The following is a 24,521-nucleotide window of genomic DNA, read 5'->3' as shown; positions in this document are numbered from 1 at the left end:
ATCTTCGGTGTCCACCTGCCTGTAATCTATGGTGAGAAGAAGCAAAATGCACTCGGGAGGCTCCTGCAGGAGATCGTGGCTAGATCAGGCAACATAACTTCCCTGGACTGGGTCGGACGATCGTCCGAGTTCAATAGTTGCCTTCCAGCCGACATCATCTCATATGCAACCCCGCCATGCTCCCCAGCATCATTGTCTGAAGATGACATTCAGACAGCGGTCTCTTTGCTGCGAAACATTGTGGCTGTGGATTCAGCTTCAAAGTTTTATAACCTGCTCGAGAACATGAATGCTCCCTTCTTCGCAAACTGCAGACTCCGTCTACCTTGCATCGCATTCCGTGTCACGGAAGTCAAACGAAGGCGGGGTCTTGCTGCTCATTCTACGTATGGAGTGAAAGCAGATGGGATTCGGGACTTGGTGATCACCACGGACGAGGCCCTAATTCAATTCTCGCGCGCAAGGCCCACTCAGCAGACGTTCTTTCTTATCCGTCCATGGGACCGTCGTCTCCTTGGGCTGCGTGATTTTTCAGAGCAGCTCACCTTTCCGGACGAAGGGGAGAGCGTAGGGGATTGGTCCGAGTCCGAGTCCGAGTTGTCCAGCGATTCACCTGGAGAAGAGGAATTGTCAGTGGACTCGGATGTTCACTCGCGATCATTGTGTTTGATGGTTCACCTTGGGCAGGCTTTCAGCGCACTTTTGGTAGCGCAGCAACACGTTGGAGAATACAACAGGGTCGCGTCGGACCATAATATCATTGCGCAAGTCAGAGACACGGCTTCGATTGACATTATGAACATCAGAATCCTAGACATATTGTAGCTACATGGCTTTCTAACAGTGATCTCCGAGAAGTTTGCGTTTGTGTCTTGAGTCGACGATCACATTATCATAGCATACATACCCCGTAAATAACGTCGCGCAACTGCTCGCAAATACAAGATGTCAAAAATTGACATGCAGAGTTGAGTGCCTGCGAACCTAGTCGACATAATATCAAAGACTTGATTGGCATGTACCAACAGTACTGCAATCATCTGGCAGATCCAGAGATGTTGTGCTCCTACAGTCAGTCCGCATTCAACCAGCACCTGAAGACAAATCCACCCGGATAGCACACCAAGAATCAAGCACATCTTTGGACAACTCAACGAAGCATATGGCGATATTGGCCTTGACATATTGTACCATGCCCTCCTCATTCACATCAATACGAGCACAAAAGGCAACTTGTGTGTACACAAGTATTAATCATGTTAAGGTACAAAAGAGAACTACTCAATTTCTGTCTTTCAAGGTTTACGAGAAGCCACTCGTGGCGAGGGCAGCATTTCCATTGGCAACGCAGAGTTCCCTCCATTCTTCGTTGAGAGCTGAGGGTAGCATGAGGGAGAGAATCATGGCACGGGTGACATCAGTACTGAAAGACTATGACGTACCAGGGATCCAACCAAGGAAGATAGCCTTCGTGGGCTCATTGCTCATGTCCATCATGTATCGATATGATTCAAGTGCTGCTCCAAATTGACCTCCCCGAATGAGTGCGTGGCATCGTTGCTGGTTCACATTTTGTCACAAGGACTTGAGGTCCCAGCCAAACAGCTGCGCAAGCACGCGGTTGAGTATGGATGATTATGACTGTTCCGAGTCATATCAACGTACCACGACAAAACCCTCGTACATGGAATGAATGTCTGACTTGGAAAAGAATGCGCCAGCATTGACAGCGGCAGTGAAGTGGTCGACAGCTTCTTTGTAGAGGGTGTTATCCATGGCAATGTTTCCCAGCTGGACTCGCAAATATGCCTGATGTGCGAAGCACAGAAAAATCAGTGCGCATACGAACCTGGGCTTGGTGAAGTGTATTATGCTCACTTGTACAACACGAGCAGCAAGAGGATCGGCGTTGGGACGGGCAGCTAGCTCTTGGACGAAGCGCATTGCTTCTTCATGGTTATTTGCATTGAACAATGCGATGGCCTGAAAACCTCTAATGAAGCATCGAATACGAGTAACATATTCACCTACTTTGATCAAGAAAAGAAATTGCGTCGTCAGTGAATCTCCGTCGGTGGACGTGAATGTGAGGTCGAATTCGGTCATCGCTTCTCGGATCTGTTGTTTCCCGCAGAGGGCGATGCCCTTAGAGATATAGCCTGACAATGAAGGCTGAATGCTAACAGACTATGTCACGGTCAACGCTAAGGAGGACACGATGGGGGGTGCCAGTGTACTCACCTTGCTTGCATCATCAAGTGCGCGATCCCAGTCGAGTCATCTCGCCATGACGAATGAGCGGTTGGCATAGGAGGTATGGCTGTTAGCATCAACTTCGATCTCTTGTGTGAGTAATTGTTCAGCGGTAGTCAAGTCCCCTGTGATGCATGCATCATGGATGATCGTGTCGATGGCCAGGATCTGTATGAAGGCGGGGGCATGCTCGACTTAAACTTGTATTACACAAGTCAATATTGGAAGCATGCCTTTAAATCGGAGCATTGAACCTTTGAATCAAAAAACGCGAGATGAGATTATGAAAGGACCAGAGAACCAAGAAGAAAGTACCTTCGCCACCTGTTCCTTGATAGCATCCTTTGGCAAAACATCTCTGGGGACCGCCCACTCTGAGACCCGCCCGTTATCATCTCCGCTGAGGATACGCTTCCCATCCATCGAGAAGGTGACGCAGTACGTGGAGTGAGAGTGCTTGAATATCATGATGCTTCGCCGATCTGACAGCGACCAGAGGTGCACGTGGTTATCAAGAGATGCGGAAGCAAGGAGTGTACCAGCAGGGTGAATGGCAATGGCATGGATCGCCTGAGTATGGCCTGTCCAAGAATCACCGACCTGCTCCCAGGTCGACGCGTCCCACTCCCATATAGTGGGATCTTTCTCGGAGCCGCTTGAGAAAAGGTGTGTACCATCAGACGTCCACGCGAGTGACGTGTTATGTTGTGTGTGACCCTTGAAGTTTGCAACACATTCTCGGGTGTCTGAATCATAAATTTTGATCCTGCTCTCCATTGCAATTGCAAGAAGTTCACCAGACGGCGAATATCGAACGCAACGAACGGGACTACCACAGTCCATTGGACTTCCTTGTCGCTTCCATGTTTTTGTGCTCCACAACTTTGTCGTGGAGTCGCTTGAACCAGTTGCCAGCATGGTACCATCAGGAGAAAAGTCCAGTGTGTAGATTCGACTAGAGTGGGGTTTGGATTTGGAAGATTGAACAAAAGTTTCTCCGTGCCAGGTGATGACTTCTCCGTTGGTATCACTGCTTGCGATCAATTGCCCATCTCGTGATACCGCCAATGCCCACACCTCGCTGGAATGCCCCACCATTTTCTTCGACACTCCACCTGTCTTCAAGTCCCACAGACGAACTGTCTTGTCTTTTGAACTGGTAACCATACTTTGTCTATTGGAGAAAACTGAGACTGCAGTCACGATGGCCCTATGATCTCTAAACTCTCGAATGGGTGTGGGGCTTGGAACGAGCTGAGACATTTGACTCGAGGTCAGGGTAGACGTGGTAGAAGGATCGTGGGTGCGGCGAAACTGTAGAGATGTGTGCGTTAGGTGATCTTATCCTGGATTGATCAGACGCCCAACACACGAGGCTATTGATTCTTTTTCATTTCGAGGACCATGCAGCAGACAGAAGCAGTCCTAATCAGCCACGCGCTACTCCATTGAGCAGCCATAGATATGGTATTTGGTCCGGTGGCATGTCGACCTTCTGTTCCATGAATGTTCTTGCTGCAGATCCAAACTCCTCCTTGCATGGTACCGGACCGTCACAGCCTTCCCCAATAAATGACGAATGGTCACTGAATCATATGGCAAGATATTTTCTCCAATGGGAGTAGAACCGAAGGAGAATGTTGTATTCAGAAAATCTGGAATTTGAACACTCTGGGCCCTTGCGATTGATCCTGCTGACTGCCACATCATCTGCACAGAGAACGAGAGCATGGAAGTTACATTCGTAACTTGGCGCCAAAAACTGGAGTGGACCCGCTGAAGTTGCAAGCCCAGATCACAAGTAGCTGGGGGAGTAATGTATCAAGTACTCGCACATGTAGTTAAGGGTAATACAAGAATCACTCTGCACTGTAGGACCTGTGATACATCAATGTACAGGGTTGCACAGTCCCCCAATAAGTCCCCCAATAGACTGAGCATAGAATATGAAGCAAGGGATTCTCGATCTTACAGATCTCGTATGTTGTTGGTACCTGGCATTCTTGATCTTACAGATCCCTAAGTCATCAGTACCTGGTCATCCTGATCTTGTTCCTAGTGATCAAGCTATGTTTAGTGCAAGATATAAATATATTAACGCCTAGTGTTAAGTACATGAGTGATGTATCAGTTATACAACAGGGGCTGCACGTCGATGGTAGGTTCATCCTCACTGTCCGGTGGGATCTCCAAGGTGGTGCTTACAAACTTCGGTACATCTTTCCATAGGGCCTGAAAGGATGCGACAAGGGATAGACGCAGCGTAGCCTGTCGACATGCATACGCAGCCAGCCCTTCTTGTTCAGCCGCCGACTCCGAGGCTTGAGAGCTATGCCTTCCACCCCACCACTCCGCCTGCCACTTCAAGAAGACTATAACTCTCCGCATCTCCTCGAGGAGAAGTTCAACTTCTTCCGACCAACGGTTTGCGCGTGCGCGCGCTTTGCACCACTCTACTCGAACGCCTAAGAGATGTCATCAGTATACCATATCAAACTAGAATTAGTAGACCCACAATCCTGAACGCGCTCATTTTCTGAGCTGCTATTGTCCACATGTGAGTCTAGCCAGATCCAAGAGATCGTACCAGTGCCTTGTCTCTCCATATCGCCCATAGGTCTTACATCTGAATCCAAGAGTGGTGGAAGGGAAATGTCCCAGCCCAACTTATCGAGTCGATAGCCGAGAGCTAACAGAGCGTTACGCGCACGTCGATACTTGTCAACACTAGCCCGTTTTCTCATCTCCACGCCTTCGATGAGGGCCTGTGCACGGGTAGAAGCTGCCTGACCGCGCACATTTCTATCTTTATAGATATACATATGAGACCGAAGCCGGAGATGTGAACGGACCTCGTTGAGAGCATCCTGTGCCTGTGCATGCCGTAGGTCCCATTCGTGTGCAGCCAGCTTCTTGTCACATGATACTGTTGGTTGGAGCTCAGACGGGAGCCACAGCTTAAAGCTCTCGGGCTTGAGCGGCATCGTATTCGTCATGCCAGCTTCTGAAGATCGTTGATGAAACTGGGACACGATGGGCATATATAACTCCTGGACACGAGCCCAAGCATCCAGCCGACGTTGAAGGGCAGTGACACGGGTCTGCATAGCAGTCTTCTGCTTGTCCGTGGGGTGAAGAGACGCATTGGCCATATCAGTCTTCAAGTGCTGTCTTGTTGAGTTCTTCGTTACTGCGGTGAACTTGCTTGGTTGAACAGAAATACTCACTGTTGGTCTTGGAGGTCAATGCCGGTGGTGATTAATCTAGTTGGAGAAATGTCGGTATGTAGGGAGACGTTGGTCCCAGCCTGAAGTTCGTCGGCTTCAAGCTCAGCGAGCCGTAGACGCACTGCGGCTTGTGTGATAGCTGGGAGACATTAATTTGTGAACTCTAAAGAAATACCATTACTCACGAGCATATCGGCTCTCAAATGGATTACGTTGAGAGCCGTCCTCCTCCCAAGCCTCGACCTCTTTCCTCCACTGAAGGATGAGCATAGGCTGAATGGTCCTCTCTAGCTCCGCCAGTCCTTCCCCATGCTCCCTCTTCCACTTAACAGTGTCACTGATCTTGCGCAAGAGAGTCCGGCCTATTAACGAATAAGCCCAAAATATTCCAACAGATAAACAATACAGACCTAGTGCCGTAACTTTCTTCCAGTTCCAATCCCCGAAGTGATCATCGAGGGTATCACGACGCAATCCCGGACCCATTTCCTTTGTGCTCGTCGTGACCCGGTTTATATTGGACCATCCGCGCTCAGGAGCCTCGCCATCGGTTCGTCCCACGTGTTTTGACCAGTTGAAGGAGAAGTTTCGTTGACATTGGTCAATGTGCGCTTTCAGATGGAATTTGGGAACAAAAAACCGGACGGTCATGGAAGTATGAGAAATGTGTAACCTCGGCGGCATAGCTTCCATACGTGTCCAAAGATTTTTATGCCACTGGCATGCAATGTCGTAAGAAATATTGATCATCGTTACCGCGAAGGCCAGGAGTGCCGAGAACACGAGATAATCCATGTTAATGTATCTATATATCCCATTTATCAGCGATGCTCATGACATTAGATAAAAATTGAACGCACTTTTCGCCTTTCTGCAAGTCACCGACCCCATTCGCAAGTTTCATGTCATGCCTGGCGCAATCGACTGCGCCAACGCCTGTTGCCGCCAGGCCATGCGAAGATTTCGTGTCTGCCATATTGACGGCATTATGACTAACACATGTACTGCGCTGGGATACTATTAGTCAAACGTTGCATGTCACAATATTACTTACATCTTGCTTTGCGCCAGCTTGATCAGCCAAATATGACTTGTACGCCGCCTCCTCGACAAAATAAGCCCACCCAGAGTTCAGGCTGGGATCTCTATTATCCGAAGATACTGCCTTGCGTTTGAGCCGGAAGTTGGCATCAATTGCAATGAATAGAGCGTATTTCCACCTACATTACAAATAACATCAGCCCATCAGTTGTAATTGCTGCTGAATTTATTTTTTTACATACCTAACCAATAATGGCACATTCTGCCAGTCTTGCGGTAGATTCTTGCCAGGATGGGGGCATGCCAGACACAGCACGGCTAATTCACCCGCAGTCGTGGCCTTGGCGCCAGCAGGGTCATGGCCTCTCCCTGCATGATGGAGTTGCCTGAGATGTCGCCATTCGTGAATCATACGCATGAATGCGGAGTAACGATCCTAAGTCTCATGTCAGTAACTCGCAGGACTGATACATTGTGGCTACTTACTCGTATGTGCGACAGGCCCGCGTTGTTGTTTCGTCTCGCTAGTGAATGGTAGAACTCATACGCTGACACCTTGCTCTCGAAAGACAGGATGTGGAAGTGCTCCAGTAGAGTAAAGGTTGCAGCAGTCCGAGGATCCGACGTAGTTGCTGGATACCATTGTGCGCGAAGTAACTGCTTGTAGCGGATTTGAGTGCTTGCGCAGCCACAAAAGTCCAGTGCGATCTCATGCACGCCATGGACGTCGATGACAACGAAGTCATCACCAGCCGAGGGACGAGGGTTGTAGCATGTCTCGCCTGGCTCGTGTCCTAGCTGCACACGAAGACCCATTTGTTTCAGGGTGCTGCGCTGGAAAAATAAGTTGTTCCACATCTTAGAGGGACCTGTCAGTCTTTAATATTAGCAAATAAAAATGTGTACGTACGTCAATCCTGTGCAAAGGGTTATTCGCGTGACTTTGAAGCACGCACTCTTGACAAAACATTTGTGTGCCGAAGCAATCACGACATCTGAAAAGGGGTGCAGCAAGGCCACAACGACATGAGATCCCTGCATTTCCACGACCTTCAAGGCGCAAGGTTTCATCCAGGAAGGCCTGACGCTCGGGAATCCATGCTAGCAATGGTGTATCCTGATATATGATGTTTAATTTGTGTGATAATTGTAGGCCGACGATACTCACCGCAGCAGTGTGTTTGCATTTGTCAAGCCGACAATCAATCTCTTGTGGTTCCTCTTGTTCCAGGGACAATTCATCCCAACCATCCCACGGGCCTGCGTCAGAACCAGCATCTGAGGAGTCAAAAATGGAGAGAGAGGGAGCGGGAACATAATGTGTATGTAGTTGGGTGCGACCCTGAGTAGTGATTCCTACTGTGCGTAACTGCAACAGTGGAGTATTAGCGGCGGAGGGTATGAAACGAGTACGTTCAATCCAGGAACTCTTGGCTGAGCGTCCCTGCGACATTACACCTAGTCGTCGACCAGGGCCAGCGTTCAAGACTCCAAAGCCAAAAAGAAGCACAGAGAATCATGATACTTCAAGCAGTAAGTAAATACTCCATGTAATGACAAGGAGAATAAAGACTCACTGGGCTCGGAATAGAACATAGAGTTGTACATGTAATTCAAGAGGTAAATGCTCCATGTAATAATTCTAATGGGCACAAAACTCACCGTCCTCAGAGTAGAAACAAGCTGGTCACCTGTTGCAGCAGACACCATATAAGCTGCGTCCGAAACAGAAATCAAGGCTTCAATTATGATCATGGCGTGGACGACGGCAAGGTGAATGATCCGCAGTCTGATCATGATCTCGATCATGGCATTAACGACGGTGAATCCGAGTCACTGTTGATCCGCATGAGCTTAGTCAGCCGAGATTTCATGTCCGAGTCGTTCCATAAGTCAATACCACACCTCCTCTGATCAATATCCATGGACTTACAATGAGTTCTTGAGGATCAAATTACGAGAGCACTTGCTGCATAAATACCTGTCCCAGTGAGTAATGTATCATTCACTTTTCGCATCCTCCTCCACTCAATATACAGCCTCGTTAACATGTCTCAAAGCCCATCTCCCTCCAGTCAGACGGACACTATGGTGTCCATTCGACTGGATGGCCTCATTGGCATCTTGCAGGGTCTTTGTCTCGACGACAGGACAGCAATATCAGCTGCGTTGCAGGCTGGCACCAGTCCAAATGTTACCGAAGGTGGATCCGCCTGGTTTCTTTGATTTATTATTACTAATTTTGTTTTAACAATGTCGCAGGGCCTGTTGCCAGTCTCACAGCTCCTTTGGGCAGTGAAGATCCCACATCTGCTCCAGATGATTCCCCTGCCATCGTTGCAGCTCCTCCTGCTCCTGCCCCCGCCCCAGCCATAGGACATGAGCATGAGCCCATCATCATCCTCGCGCTCAATGACGGGGACTCATCCGACGATGAGGATGCTGCTAATGCAGCTACGTCCCTCGCTGATAATTCCACCCTTCAGTATCACAACGGCACATACTTCAATGTGCCCATTGAAGTCACCGCCCCACTGTACTACATAACGAGGGGTCGTTATATTGGGGTCTTCTCAGGATGGTAAGTCTAGACGTGCTCCATTCATTTCATTCACTAATTCATTTTGGACAGGGATGCTACTGGCCCCAAGGTGCTCGGGGTTTCACGCGCCATATATCACAAGGCAGAATCTCTTGAGCTTGGTATTGGGATTATGAAGCGCGCCATAGAACGCGGCGAGGTGGCACAGGTAGTCTAGTCTTAGTAGTCACACTGCGCAATTGTCAATACCAAGCTATTATATTTGTTCGAGCAAGCAGAGGAGCACAGTGAAAATTTGAACAGAACACCTTTGGAAGCACAACCCACACAAAAATAGCCCATGTGCCATAGGCTAGCTATTAATAACACTTAATTCTAAGTTTCGGTCCTACCATATGTTTTGGTCCTACCGCATCCTACAACATATCATTCTCGCCATTGCAAGCCTGTATCTTAGCTGAATGGTTCTCGGTGAAGGACCATGTCACTCTACAAGTCATCCTGCTTAGCTGTCTTGTTACAATATCTGCATGACTACTTGCTGTTGATTGATTATCGGTTCAACCTTTGTCAAGGACGATCTTGTTACTGACTTTACTAGAACTTAGGGGGACTTGGGCATTTGAACACTAGGTAAGTCCAGAATGATATTTCTCGCGAGGCAGCACTACCATAACACATATCACACTCACACTTATCTTTCCACTAGCATTCTACCTAGCTAGCAGGTCTCTCTCAGTCACAACGTCTTAAGATTGTGTTATGGTCCGACCATCTTCGCACATCCTCGCAGGTGCTTCATTCACCAATTAAAAAGGTTTGGTTTAAACAAATGTAAGTACTCGCTGCAATGCATATCATACTGATTCATACACATAGGTATCTTTATATCAACATTTCATTGAGGCAGCGGGTCCCTCAATGCACCATGTGTTATGGTCCGACCATCATCGGCGCGTGTGCTTCATTGGCAAATCAAAGACTCATTGTTTTGGTCCAAACAAATGTGAGTACTTCGTTTTAAATGCTGCGTTCTTCCCTCTGACTTTCACTGCTCTTCAGTATGGTATGCCCAACTATTCATAAAACTCATCAAGATAGAGTACAAGCTGCAAGAGACAAGCGTAGACAACACTATCTAAAGTAAGCAATACACCAACGGTGTCTTTGAGTCGCTTTAATCGAGAATTCCAGGTGTCGAGAGGCTATACTAGCAAAGCGGTGTCAGGTACGCAAAGAAAAAAAACTTTGTCCGGTCAACAATCCTTTGGATGACGAAGATGAACCAATGTCGTGCGGGTTTGACTTACATATCTCAATGTAACTGACATTAGCAACAGTGAAACCTTACAAGACTGCATTGCCGTGGTCAGGTATGCCAAGGACGACTTCATGGCGCATATCAAATCTCCACGACAATTCTTTGACCTCCTCATGGGCGAGTACTCCAAGACTATGCCTGACCCCGATTTAGATCCTACTGGGCGCGGAGACAAATCTATCTTCGAACACGCTATTGAAAATTTCGAAAATTTTATTGACAGAGCGAACGGCGGACTGGATGGTATCCTTCAGATGTGTGGTATTTGTGATGAGTGGCGTGCTGCAGATGCCGTCTGCAAATTCATGAGGGAAATGGTAGGGATGGTGGAAGACATCTTGTTGCGTCTGGCGGAAGGCGGAGACAGTGAACTAGCGGTTGCCTTCATGGAGGGTGAATTGTGGTACCAGGAATACAAGTTCCCCGCCTAGTGTACCTACTACCTAGTACTAGTACCATGCACTTCTATCTATGTCCATGGGACTATCGATTGGTGACAGCAACTTGCAGTGTGAAACACGCTATGCGCAAATCTTTCTGCGAAGATGCTCATGTACTATCTCCGAGTCTATTGGTCTGGTCATGGCGCAATGGGACAACCATTTCTGGGAGTACTTATCGCGCCTGTGGCTGAAGGAATCAGTACACGTCTGACTGATCCTTTTCATTGTGTCTAACTTTTATCTAGAGCATCTCACACGATGCGACAAATCAGTAAAAGTACGTGTAGATTACCTTGATGTTAGTACACTGACGAGTAGTCATTTAAGATGGCACCATGTAGTTGGCTCTCGGAGGAGCAGCAAACCTTTGTGCTCACCTACCATGAAAGCTTTCTCGAGTGTAAAAAAAAAGGGAACTACAACTCTTTCTGGCCCCCCTTTTTCGAGAAGTGGGAAGAATGTTGGCCAATCACTCTGGAAGGCTCATTAGAGCCCCTTGATGAGAATGCAAGACTCGAGCAGATGGCTAAGGCAAGGGATGCCCTTCAGACGGTAAGATTTGTATCCTAATTAATGTATTGAAATATTGGCTAATCATGTATGAAACTAGTGTTTGATGGTCAAACTACGCAATGACTTTGGTAATTCGAAGATAGGCCGCCGGGCAAACGCCGCTGGGAATACCATCGTCAGCAAGCTGATTGGCGATATCACCATCAAGTCAGGCAAAAAGAAATCGCGCCCCCTCAATGCAACAGAGGTTTATGCCAAGAAGTATTACTCATCGTGTGTCCAGCCTGCAGTCAAGGAGGAACTTGATGCCATGAAGAACGCAGTTGATGCACCTGAAGCCAAAAAGCGGGCGATTCAGGTTGTCCGCAAACAACTAGCATCCTGCTGGGAGAACGAAAGTGCGCAGGTGAAGGAAGAGGTCACGAAATTGGCCCAAGAGATGAAGGAAAAGAGGGAGAAAGAGAAAGAAGCCATACCTGACAAGAAGGAGGTGCCGAAGGAGTTGTGAGTGACGCTGACTATCTCACTTCATTATCACTGATGGTAGGCAGGGTTATATGCAGACTTACAGAAATACTGTCCACGTTTTTCACCGAGTTACACAATTTGACGGGATGGACATTCAGCGTCTTACTAGCTGGTCCTGACCCTGCAAACGCCGGCAAACTCGATGTCAGTAGCCTGCATATTGGAACAACCCTTGCTGGCAATCGGTTCAATCAAGCATATCCGAAATTTGAGGAGAGTATCATGGTGCCTTACTTTGAGTTTGCATCTCGAGCATTTCGTGAGTCATCTAATGGTTGGCGTCTCTGTTTGAAGCTGATCAAGATGTAGCCGACGCTGCATTATTATTATCAAAGGGAACCACTACGCCTGACCAGAATGATACATCACTGCCAGACACACAGGCACTGCCAGCCCATAACTCCCATAACTCCGTCACAGCTGATATATCAGACACACAGGCACTGCCAGCCCATAACTCCCATAACTCCGTCACAGCTGATATATCACTCGCTACCATCTCTTCTGCATCCTCTTCCACACCTGATACATCACTTGCCACTGTCTCACCCGATACATCACTTGCTACTGTCTCACCCGATACATCGCTCACTACCGATACATCATTCATGGTGTCAGTACCATCCCGGTTGCAATCCACTTACAACTTTTTCCAATTTGATCCCCCCGATCTTCAAGATGACGACGTTGATTTAGACTTCAACAGTACAATCCTACTGATGCCGCCCAACTACAAGCCGCCATCTCTGTTACCTCCCTCTTCTCCAATGGAGTTTTCGTCCACTTCCTCTGGAATGGATTGGTTTGCTTCTTCGAGATTATCTCCTCTAACTTCCACCTCGAGATTGGGAGACCTTAATCCTGCTGGTCCCTTGGGACACGACTCTGACAACGCCCTCACAACTTTGCAGAGCCAAGCGTCTCCTCCTCGTCTTCACCATATATCATCCGTTCTCACAAAAACTGCAACTGCCAATTCTTACGCTTCTGCCCCAAACAACAATCCCTTTGCTCCCATGGCAACTTCTACTCTCGCGCATTCTCCAACTTCGGTAGAAATCCCTTCTGTGCAACCATCTTCAGTTGTGCCTGAACCTCCCACCATGGAACCTATTATGGCCACTCCTTCTCCGCCCGCCACAGTTGGTGGGGTGTTACCAGCGACAACGAAGGCTGCTAAACGCAAGTCCACAAAGAGCAATGAGACAGTCTCTGCAAAGCGTCAGAAGAGGGAGGGTGCAGTGGTCCTACCCACTGAGAACTCACAGCCCATCGAGGGAGGCCGAGGTAAACGACAACGCTTCCAGTCATCCCAGGCGGCTGCTGCCAATGCCATAGGTACAACTTAGGTAAATTCTTTCGTGTTCATTCATAGCTGCTCTTTTCCCAGTACTACAATATGCCCGGCAACAGCCCTCTTAGTGACACTCCAACATTTGTTTCTTCATTCACCTCTCACAGTAGCTCATCCTTTCATCTCTTTCGGTCGTTAGTATACCATAATCGGCTTCCTCGTGTACTACATTGTATGTATTGCTTGAGTCCGTCGTGTTAATGCCTCAATGCCTCATTCTGAGTCCGTCATCTAATTCTGTATGAATGAAAAACCCATAATAAGGACTGAACTGCCCAAGCTCGCAGCCGACTCAAAGTATTGACTTTTGACTTGGTGGACTTAGTCGAATTTCTGCAGCGTTTGAGTTCAACTGATACATCACTGACTCGGATCTCTATACATAGATCTTAGGTCACACATTCTTTAAGGTTGGGCTGGGCCAAGCGTTACTAGCTCGGGGGTGGTACACAAGCATGGTGGAGCCATTGGGAGGGCAGGATAGTACCTACTCACGAAATTTGAACATGTTCGAGTCACCTGAGGAATCGATAAGCGCTAATATGACAATATTTTTTGTAGAGAAATATCTAAAGGAATTATGGTGTGTGAAACACTAAACCAACAGACGTCTAAGATAAAGGGAGTGGTGACTAGGTGGGATTTGAAGATTTTGAACGAACGAGGAGGCGGGCTGCATGACCCAGCACCAGTATAACTGAAAATAGGTGCTGACGAATAAAAGATGCATAGGAGATAGGATAAAAATAGATTATCTGGTGGGCTGCATGACCCGGCACCAGTATAACTGAAAATAGGTGCTGACAAATTAAAAGATGCATAGGAAGACAGGATAAAAATAAAAGGAAGCAAGGTACGTGCTTGACTAAGCTTGATGGAAGCCAAGAAGCTGGACTGGCAGCTGCTTGGTAGGATCCTCCACTGATACATCACTGCTATACGTCCTAGTAATTCTCGGTAGTTCAATGATTCATGTATTACCCTCACACTGACATTACTAGTTTTATAATGTATCATTATCACAGTATAGCCTGCCCAGATAAGTTCAAACACCGCTGTAGAGACTCGTGCCTCTCATTGTGCAATATTGCAGTTTTCACTAGGGAGTACATGGCACGAACTTGTAGCATCACTCTGTATGCTATCCACAGCTATTCCTATACGAGGCACAGCTTTCCCACGCAACGCGCAACTCGCGCGCGTGCCTTTCCCGTGCTTCACGATGTATATGCGCGTGCGCTTTCCCGCGCTTGAGTGCCCTATAGCGCCAGCCATCCGGAAGCATCCATCCACTGTCCACCAAGTTCCCTAGTGCGTATATTTCCATTTCTCACATTTGCATATTGTTCCATCTTTATTTTTATCATGGACCCTTACTGTTACAAGTAACATCGGTCACGTGGCCCCCCTATCATTTTCCCTTCATCCTTGCCCTCACCATCTACCGGCTCGTCCTCCTTTACCGCCTTTCCGTTGACCGGATCCTCGGGACCGTTCCCGTCCCTCGCATCGCCCGCCTCTATGCACGTGCACGCACGTTCCTCCTTTGATTCGACCACCAATGTGGTCCCGCACCTATGACTCGGTCTGACTCGTGCCACCAATGTGGCTTTCCTCTTTCTGTTTCCCCTGACTGCGGATTCCCGCACGTTGTATTCTTACCGTTGGTCCGTTCCAACGTTTCTCGGTCTCATTCCACATTCGACCATCCACCACTAATCCGGCTCTGATGCCAGCGCACCTATACCATTCTCGCTTCCCCTTTACCCTTACCTACTGTGCAGTAGCCTTGCCCTTAACCCTCTCCACTTAGTATAAGTAGTCGGTCACACTGTACTAGATTCTCTAACTTGAATCTACTCAATCTTCCCTGGAACATACTTCCCTCTGAAGCCCCCTCAGCTTCAGTCTCTAGTATCTTTTCTTAGTCGCTCTTCGCGGCTAAGTCTACCTCGATCGACCTCATCGTTCGGACAAGACTGTCCTTACCTTGAGCGACTTCTAAGACCTCCGTCTCAGAAGTCATGTGACACGCGCGTACTGTGATCACTGCCGACACGACCGTCACCAGTATCACTTGCTATACCGGATCCTTCCGGTTATGTCACGAACGTTAGCGGACGACGCCCCTCTTAGGGCTCCGCCTAACAGATCTATTTGAGTGCGTAACACTTACTTACATATATCCTTACATACCTTACTCGGTAGCGCTTCGGCTCCACATGACAGCGCTTAGGCACCATACTTAAGCGCCAGCAGTACATACTATTACTAACTTACGCACTTACTCACCCACCAAACCACGACGATACCCATTTACTACCCAGCAGAGCATAGTTGAAATCTATTACTTGGCACCTCGCATATAACATCTCTCAGCTTGCATCTCTCACCTCTTGTCTAGTGTCTTATCATCACTTAAGCAAACTCACTCATACCCTCTCTTGTTTCCACATACACGCGCCCGCATTCCCGCGCTTCGCGCATTCCCGCGCCTCGCGCGCACCTGCGCTTTCCCGCGCTTCGCATTCGCCAACCAGTAGCGCCTTCGGCGCCTACTACTAGATCCTTGCTGCACTCGCTTCCCCTTTAGGGTTGAACGCACTTGTCGTCTCAAGTATAGCAGACTAGGCAACGCGCGACCTTACAACATTTATAGATACAGTCAGGAGCATTGTTCATGCCTCGCTGTATCGTTGAACCTTCACCGCATCACCAAAATTACCGAAATCAGACATCACATAACATATTGAATTTCAACGGCACATGTCGACATTTTCTGGCTTTGATTATGCATCTTAAGGTATACCCAATCATTTTAAATATTAACAATTTGTCCCTTGAACAGGATCTGTCATCGAATCTTATTTGGCCATGCTAATATGGTAGAAGCGCCAAGCAAATTGCGACTTGACAAAACTCGTGTCAAACACTGCAATGCGCACGTAGTGAACCATGCACATACTACTATGTCAAGTTTGACTCGGAGTACTGCATCACGGTGGTAAACTTTGGGCGCCACGTGAAGAAGCAGCCTTTGTAGGTGTATCCTAGCATTATGTGGCAGCGCACTCCCAAAATCATCATTCCTGTGGTCGACTTAATTCGACAGTTTACTGGAGGTTCGTGGTGTTAAGTACGGTCGAGGTGGACTTTGAGGAGATTGTGTCTTTCTCCGAGTCTAAGTTGCAGAGGTGTGTGTATTCGTTGTTTGAGGCTCGCGAACAGATTGTGAGAAGTGTCTTGCCTTTGAAATCACATACGGTGCAGAGAAAATGGAGTGGCTGCAGCCTAGGTCCCCGGAAGCCTCGAGAAATGAAATATACTCTGTATTGTCATCGACACTTCTTCCCAAACGTAGATGACTACAATATAAACAACATGCCTAACCATAGTCCTGGTGATTCAATCTGTTATCATGTGGACGGCGTCCACTCAGCAAGCCACTCCTTCATGTACCGTAATCCTGCTTTCTGGACGGCCGCGACAGTTGGGTCTACAATGCCATTCTTTGTGTCCATATCCGAGCAATGGAATCCATCGCCCTGATAAATCGGCATGCTGGGATTATTAGGCTTATTCAGTCCATCAGCAGAGACAGTTGATTCACGCCAAGGGTCGCGCAGGCCATTGGCGAAGAAGAGACGTGGAACATTTATGTTCCAACCGGCATACATTGTGTCGGTCTGTGTGGTGGTCGGCTGAGGTGGATAGGCGAACGCTTGAGGAAACATGTTTACGCATTGGCGCTGAAGATTATATTGAAGAATGCTCATGTTTTGAATGCAATCAATATACGTACCTCGGTGTAAATGGGTTGAAGGATGCGGCTTACGATTGCGGGCTGGCCCTCAGGAGGGCCAACCTGGTACCATCCGACTTGATTGCACCTGGGATAATTGTCAGAGTGGATATTCGAACTAATGAGAATACATACACCATCCAAAACCACGATCTGTTTGCATTGTTCACGGTAACATCAGTCCAGACGGGCTGGCTCGTGTTATACGTCCCAAAACAAGTTCTAGCTTCGCAGTCAGCCAATCCGGATGACTATATCCCAGGTATACGTACTCAGCATCCACGGATCCACACACTTTACTATCAAGTTTAGTCATGTAAATCGGAAATCAAAGGGACCGCCTACTATATTTGTAGTATGTAGTATTCCAGAAATTTCCCCAAGAGTAGATGGCGTGTTCAAGTCCCCATCCTTCAGGTCCGGCACTGACACCGTTCTTAACCTCGAGTGCATCACAGAACTGGAAGAACATGGCCCCTGGGCCAACGTCAGGCTGCAGATCTTGCCAGTCGAACAAGTTGTTTTGAACTGTTGGCCCAAGCAAAGTCAGTCGAGTCAAGAAAGCAGAAGAAGAAGTTAAGAAAAAGAATGTCGCAAAAAGAAAAGGAGGAACTGTGCGCGCTGGTGAGTGCAATATAAACTACATGCCAACCATGCTGTGTGTTCTACGCAATCACATAAGCCTGAATACAGGACAAGGACGACTCACTTGCAGCGGCGAAATCATCTACGTGTACAACATCGCCGAGGCCAAATGCCTCCTTGAGGGTCTGGATTCCAGCCGTGTCGTTAGCTGCGTACAATTCATCCAGGTGGGCAATCACTGCCTCTACATCAGAGGAACAGTTCTGCGGCATGTACTCGCGAACAGGGGTGAAATACTCATAATAGTCACTGTTTTGGTCGAATAGAATCCCATTTCAATGAATGGCCATGTTGCAATATATTCCGATGGTCATAACGGTCGGAGAAAATCACACCAATGAGACAGGAACAGTGATTTTAAATAAAATGACGTACGTGATTGCTTCTACGACCCCAGAAGATGCATGTGCGGCCCAGAAAAGTCCTGGTTTGCTGTACACGAATCATTAACTGAAACAAACGTTTCACTTCTGGCAAGTTACTCACTTGACCATCGTCCAACTTGTGAGGGCCCCTGCGTAGCTTCCTCCCGTCAGTATCCAAGGGGCCTGACCTGGTTTCACAGCATCACCCCCAGGCATGGGAAGGTCAGCAGTATTCGCGAAATACTCGAGATCATCAATGGCCTGCTGGATGGTAAGGAGCGCGAGAGATTGTGACGTGAGGTTGTCGTATGGATTGGAATAGCCAAAGAAACGGTGTTCGATGCTGATGACCGCACCATTCTGTTGTTGAGCGATGAGACCGTTGATGGTGTCATTGGTAATGAGAGCCTCGGAGCCTAAAGATCAAGTGCTTGAGAGAAAGTCACAAATTAAGGATGGTAAACTGACCATTCCCGGGACCTTCTCCGGGTGTCGTCAAGATGATGGGGCCACCTGCGATGCAACGTTACTCGAAGTTGCACCTCTATCCTCACGACATACCGGGCTCGTAAAACTCCCAGTTCATCCAATACCGCTGCTGGAAGGTCCCGAGGTCTGGATTATTGTGGTCGATGAGCTGATCAAAGTAATAGATGGTCGTAATGGGTGGGAGTACTGTGCCATTCGGCGAAGTGAACGAACGTTCTGGCACTGGAATTTTTGGGAGAGAAGGCATGCCGCGAAGCATTGCGTTGGGGATAGCTGCTCGGACAGGACCTGCAAGCAGCATCGACGCAAGGGCCCACATCATGTTGAACATTGATGACAGGGATGGCACTCAACAACATGATGATGGTCGAGAAAAGACCTTTTATAGCCACGGCGAGGTACCACACTTCCGAAGTTCTGATTGAAACATGTGCTACCTGCTTCGCAAGCAAGACGCGGTGACAGATGGGGCACAGAATGGATTTGGACTTACATAGATGGCAGCAGATTACTCAATGGCTTTCAAATGCACCCATCGAACTGTTGAAGTTCCAGTACAGTGTAGATTTGCTTATCGCATCCAGAGTCTGAATATGTGGCTCGCACGACTGAAATTTGAATAGTTGTAGATAACTCCTGGAATATTACTTGCTACATGCTCGATACTGATAGGCCAGTGGTGAATTAGAAGCTCACTTGAACGACTTGCTGGCGGCGCTCACCGTTTGAATGCCATGGTAATCTGACTCGGAGACCGGTTCCGAGGCTGGACCACGGGAACATCTTACGAGAAGTTGCGACGTCTGATTCTTGCAGGACATCATGCGTCAGTGGGAGAACACACGATGACCTGCTGTGGTGGTGATGCACACACCTTACAGCGAAAATTCGGACTTTGCGGTCAAGCGCGCGATCACTTGGCCTAATATGGACTCTGAATGAACTTCAAAGCGCCAAGCAAATTGCAACTTAACAACAACTTGACAACTACAAAACTCGATTCAAACGCTCCAATGCGCACGTACTAATAAACCATGCACGATACTACTATGCCAAGCTTGACTCGGAATACTGCATCATCATGGCGGCAAATTTTGGGTATTAATGTGCGTATCATGGTTGAGGTTAGCAAATTTGCTAGTCTACGTCACGGTATACGGATATTCCACAATATGACAGCACGAATAACCGCTAGCATTGTGTGCTATTGGGTCCACCGTAGGGTAGAGCACGGGTACGGGTATGGTGTGGATTATGGAGACCCGCACGTACACCGTGCATTCTCGTCGCGGTTTACGGCGTTGGACGGGTGTGGATCCCCGACTTGTCCGAGGGTGCGGGGGTCAAAATTTCATTACTCATAAATAACCTCCTGAGCTGTCACCATGTGAACTTCGACCGCAGGTTCATTGAGCAGCAAAGTCGAATCAGAGTGATAATCGACGGCACCAGCTATGCTGATTTGCCAGTGAAATGATATCCCATGAGCTCGGACAGAAGCAATAATTTGTGGTACCTAGGTTCTGTACGAGTTAAAAGGCCAATGAGTTGTGAAGAAATGCAGAATACTATTCACCTTCCTCTCATGCGCCACTCAAAAAAGGCTGATGAGTCTTCCATCCAATCATACTCGTCAAAATCGTCTTCGATAGCATCGTCTCTGAAGTCCGCCAGCCAGAAGAGTGTGGATGTGCTTACCCGTCCTTTGAAGAGAGTGAAAACTGTCTTGCTCCGAGTCTCGAAAAAGATACGCTCATCACTGCCACCATCATCTCCCGAACCATCGGTAATCGATGTTGATGCCATTGACACGGGCCCGGCAACAAAGTCTGACGACGAAGAGGACCTAGATGCGGAACTTCGTAAGACTTCTGCTGATACTATTTTGTCAGTGCCTTACCGATTCAATACAGAAAAACTGAAGAAGAATTGGCGTTCACCTATCTATGCGTTTTTTGACACTGATCGTGTTGCTGTTCAGAACGTGGATGGTCGTAATTGCCACTTCTTCCCCTGTGCAGCACAAAAATGCAAGACAAAAATTGGAGGTGTTCGCCGTTTCCAGGACTCGAAAGATAAGGCTTCAACTGCTAATCTAAAGAACCACGCCATCGGCTGTTTCGGTGACGAGGCTGTCAAAGTCGCATGTGTTACTAAGCAAGCGCCCGACTTACAGCCTAGCGGATCAATTTTCACCGCATTTGCGCGCAAAGATAAAGAACCCGTCAATTACTCGCATCACAGCCATACCAATCCGCAAGTTCGGTATGTGTGTACATTTTGATTAAATTCCATGTGACTGATGGGCCTTTGACAGCGCTCGACTTGTTCAATGGCTCACTGAATCTAACCGGCCTCTGAATATCATCAATGATCGTGCTCTTCGAGACCTTCTCACTGCTGGTCGCCCATCAATCCAACTCCCCTCACGTTTTACCTTATCACGGGACATCAAGGCTTCGTTTGAAAAATGTAGTGACCGAATTGGAAAACTACTTCGAGTGAGTTCTTGGTGTTTGTCGCCTACTGTTTCTGGTTACGACATAAACACAGGAGTATCCTGGTCGCCTTCACTTTGCCACTGATGCGCGGACTTCGCCCAATCATAGAGCATTCGTGGCATGGACAGTGCACCTGGAATTCAATGGCGAAATGTTATGTTTCCTCCTGGATATCGTGGAGCTGGCAGAGGTTTGTCTCGCAGTACCTTCAATGAGAGTGTTCTAAACATTACTCGTCGTCAGTCTCACACTGGTGTTGCCTTAGCGAGGGCCTTTCAAGCTATGCTCGAACGTTTTGGTCTCACTGACCGGGTAGGATAATTTACACTATATCATGTTATATTTGTCACTCATTCATTTTTCAGATGCTCTCGCTTAATGCTGATAGTAATGCAGCGAACGACACGCAAGTAGATAAGCTCGCGACACTGAATAACTCCTTCAGGGCCGAGCAGCGTGTAAGGTGTTTTTGCCATACTCTTCAACTTGCTGCCAAAGCATTTCTTTCACCATTTCACTCGAGCATCGGATGTCAAGCAGACGAATGCGATGACTGCCCTCCACTTATCCTGGACGATGATGATGGTGATAACGACGACGACTCAGAGAATGAAAAGACGACCAGTAGTAATACTGATGCTGACCTTGAGAACGACCCTGATGATGGTATTGATGAACTCCAACAACTACCTGATGATGAACAACGAGCGATGATTCAGAAGACAGCCGCCATCAAGGAGGCTATATTCAAGGTTCGTCACTAGTTCAGTGTACTTTATTTACTTATAAATTGAGCTTCTAGGTTCGGGGCCTTGCGTTTGCTATCATACGGTCAACTACAATTGCCCTTCCTGCATGGCGCCAACTATGTCAGGATGCCGAACTCAAACCCAAGCTGATTCCCCGAGACGTTGTTACACGCTGGAACTCAACGTACGACACTTTAGTGTTTGCTCTCGCATATCGTCAACCAATTGATGCAATCACTGCGGAGAAGAAGTACAAGTTGCGAAGATTCAAACTCGACAATGAAGAATGGCAGATTATTTGTGACGTGACAGCTTTGCTCGAGGTAATGTGACGTCCATTTTCAAGATTTTTTATCGAACTTAACTCTCGCAATTTTTGCTAGAAATACAAACAGGCAACACTTTTTTTCTCGCAAGACTCTGCCAGCATTGCTGCTGTGATTCCTGCTATGGACAAGCTTGATGACCACCTAAACAGTGCCACACGTCATGACTACCATCCTGCAATCCAGACGGCAATGAAGCTTGCACGAAACAAGATGGATAGGTATTGGCGCCACACGGACCAATCCCATGTATACCGAATTGCTATGGGTATTGTACCGTCTCCCAGTTGTTAAATTTCATTACTTACGCGTTCTATTACAGTTCTCCACCCTGGACTCAAACTGGAGTACTTCCGAAAACAGAATTGGGACGCTGAATGGATTGAGGAAGCTGTAGCACTGACTCGAGCAGAATATTCAGCGAACTATGAGGGCATAGTGGTAACAACGACAGACTCAACCATGGCGGCTGGGACAAATGAACCAACAGCTTTTTTCGGGTTTGGAGACTACTCTCTTGGTTGCGTCTCTACCCCTACTCAGCCCGTTAATGAGTTGGACGAATACCTTCAACAACCTCTCGAAAAAGTGGATGACGCCTTGAAATGGTGGTCTGCGCAACAAAAGAAATATCCTAATCTGTCCCGCATGGCTTTGGATTACCTGAGCGCTCCAGGTTTGTTTTTACAAAATAAGTTTCGTGTCTTTGACACTAACTTAATACACAGCTTCCTCAACTGCAGTCGAACGTGTGTTTTCACAAGCACGACAACTTCTACACTTCACACGCAACCAGTTGTCTCCAGCTTCCATTCGCGCTTTCTTATGCCTTGGTTCCTGGTCTCGCCATGATCTCATAGATACGCAGGACTTCCTCAGGGTGGTGATGAAGACGAAGAAGAGGAAGCGCAGTAGTTCTACTTAAGTTACTTGTTACAGTGTATACCTCAAAATACTATATGACCCGCGGGTCTGTGAAAAACCCGCGGTATACCGCGAACACCGTGCATACCCGCAGAATTGGCGGGTCGATGCACACCCGTACCGTGGCGGGTGCGGTGTGGCTTCAGCAACCCGCAGGTTCACCCGTGCTCAACACTAAGTCCACCGCGTCATGCTGTCACCGTGACGTGTCGCTGCGTGTTCATAGTTCTCTACTTACGGTTCTTTCCTCACTACTACGACGACCTCCGCTTCATTTCACGGTGTTGTTGGTCTTCAAAATGGAAGTAGATATTGGATTATCAAAAAGAATTCTTGGCGATACGACAAATTCATCCCCAAGAAGTCGGCGATATTCGTATTCATATTTGGTGCCACTGCCAACACTGATTCTGCCGAAGATATATCGGATGCACAGACGACTATTTTATAGTATTGGCCCTATCATTGATAATCTGTGCATCTCTTTGCCAACTTGTGACGCACATGACTTCTCTTGGCCTTCGTACTTTTGCTCATTCATCTATCTGTATAAAACTTATAGCACTCAACGCCAACATCATCAATATATCATGGACTGTTTGCCGGTGAACCACATCCTGAGCAACGTCAAGATCTGCCGATCAACAATCTGCTTGGGTAACTTCATTAAGACACTCATCATCACCAAAATTCCCCAACTCGGATAAGGGCTGATAATGACTGACCAGGATGCACAAGGTTGCAAAAGGTGCACCAGGCGTATCAGTGTGCGGAAGGCGGGGGAAACAACTTATAAGATCTGGTTGAGAAACTCAATTGAAGATAAGATGGCGGAAGTTGGGTAAGTAACTCGTACCTTAGTGCAGATTTTGAGCTTAGAAGCATTGATATGCCAATACTACTTATATGTTCTGATCTGGTGATGAATTCTGATAAGACCATTTCATTTCGGTATTGCATTACATGGTATGAGCAGACAGTAAAAGTACATCTAAGAGTGGAACATGCACCAAAGCTTCTGAAGGAGACTCGGTATGACAACGACAACAAGAGGATGATTAGACAGCAGCTTGAATGCGAACTGCGAATGAGAAGTGGGACGACGACAAGAGCGAAACATGCAACGAGTGGACAGCGGCCTGAATGTTGCAAATGAGACAGACAGACAGACAGATGAGAAAGACACATCCTGAGTGAGAAAAATCAGTGTCGACAATGAGACGAACCGTACACCAGCACCCGCATCTACCCCTTCTGAATAAGGCTTGCTATCTGCATGGGTTGCGGAGTTATGACTCGAACATGCTCTCATAGTCTACACATTGCCAATGACAACCTCCAGGGTGAGCCCATTCAGTCACATAGTCTGTAAAATACAGGCAGCCGAGGTTGAAAATATGCCGTTCCACACAGGCCAGCGGATGTCGGCTGATTGAATGTGTGTGCCCGAGTCAAACATTTGGCCGACTGACTAACTGATGTACCATTGGAACAGCTG

The 24,521-nt window shown here is 47.7% G+C and overlaps 6 protein-coding genes across 6 annotated transcripts; 4 read left to right on the top strand and 2 right to left on the bottom strand.

Annotated features, from left to right (window-relative positions):
* The first annotated feature begins 641 nt into the window (after window positions 1-641).
* Window positions 642-926, top strand: F5147DRAFT_729647 (uncharacterized protein). The gene has a single exon (XM_041439368.1). The coding sequence runs from the start codon at window positions 670-672 to the stop codon at window positions 823-825; it is 156 nt and encodes a 51-aa protein (XP_041284794.1). The 5' UTR covers window positions 642-669; the 3' UTR covers window positions 826-926.
* Window positions 927-3,989: 3,063 nt separating this feature from the next.
* On the bottom strand, window positions 3,990-8,330 carry F5147DRAFT_748653 (uncharacterized protein; the record flags this gene model as incomplete). Its single annotated transcript, XM_041440093.1, has 13 exons — window positions 3,990-4,058; window positions 4,459-4,718; window positions 4,769-5,424; window positions 5,481-5,619; window positions 5,666-5,842; window positions 5,891-6,285; window positions 6,341-6,489; window positions 6,535-6,700; window positions 6,764-6,957; window positions 7,008-7,379; window positions 7,432-7,622; window positions 8,099-8,102; window positions 8,184-8,330. The coding sequence occupies 13 exons, from the start codon at window positions 8,328-8,330 to the stop codon at window positions 3,990-3,992; spliced, it is 2,919 nt and encodes a 972-aa protein (XP_041284793.1).
* A 240-nt stretch (window positions 8,331-8,570) lies between these two features.
* Window positions 8,571-13,217, top strand: F5147DRAFT_781825 (uncharacterized protein; the record flags this gene model as incomplete). Its single annotated transcript, XM_041442702.1, has 13 exons — window positions 8,571-8,724; window positions 8,784-9,102; window positions 9,154-9,271; window positions 9,785-9,897; window positions 9,974-10,069; window positions 10,126-10,206; window positions 10,258-10,356; window positions 10,404-10,777; window positions 11,073-11,104; window positions 11,155-11,379; window positions 11,438-11,844; window positions 11,892-12,127; window positions 12,178-13,217. The coding sequence occupies 13 exons, from the start codon at window positions 8,571-8,573 to the stop codon at window positions 13,215-13,217; spliced, it is 3,294 nt and encodes a 1,097-aa protein (XP_041284792.1).
* A 3,421-nt stretch (window positions 13,218-16,638) lies between these two features.
* F5147DRAFT_588745 (peptidase S28) lies at window positions 16,639-18,842 on the bottom strand (the record flags this gene model as incomplete). Its single annotated transcript, XM_041432111.1, has 10 exons — window positions 16,639-16,971; window positions 17,025-17,112; window positions 17,160-17,246; window positions 17,297-17,318; window positions 17,370-17,552; window positions 17,734-17,918; window positions 18,045-18,101; window positions 18,156-18,450; window positions 18,503-18,547; window positions 18,596-18,842. 10 exons carry the CDS (start codon window positions 18,840-18,842, stop codon window positions 16,639-16,641), a joined length of 1,542 nt encoding a protein of 513 aa, XP_041284791.1.
* Window positions 18,843-20,108: 1,266 nt separating this feature from the next.
* Window positions 20,109-21,250, top strand: F5147DRAFT_588738 (uncharacterized protein; the record flags this gene model as incomplete). The annotated part of the gene is made up of 3 exons (XM_041432110.1): window positions 20,109-20,796; window positions 20,912-21,024; window positions 21,077-21,250. The coding sequence occupies 3 exons, from the start codon at window positions 20,109-20,111 to the stop codon at window positions 21,248-21,250; spliced, it is 975 nt and encodes a 324-aa protein (XP_041284790.1).
* Window positions 21,251-21,285: 35 nt separating this feature from the next.
* Window positions 21,286-21,512, top strand: F5147DRAFT_544873 (uncharacterized protein; the record flags this gene model as incomplete). The annotated part of the gene is made up of 2 exons (XM_041430307.1): window positions 21,286-21,336; window positions 21,390-21,512. Coding segments are annotated over 2 exons (174 nt in total), but the record flags the coding sequence as incomplete, so codon positions are not given.
* Between the last annotated feature and the right edge of the window lie 3,009 nt (window positions 21,513-24,521).

Source organism: Suillus discolor, assembly GCF_016758755.1.
Source record: "Suillus discolor strain FC423 chromosome Unknown F5147scaffold_156, whole genome shotgun sequence".
NCBI classification, from domain to species: Eukaryota; Fungi; Basidiomycota; class Agaricomycetes; order Boletales; family Suillaceae; genus Suillus; species Suillus discolor.
The sequence above is the reverse complement of the archived record's forward strand: the minus strand, read 5'-3'. Positions and strand labels throughout refer to the sequence as shown.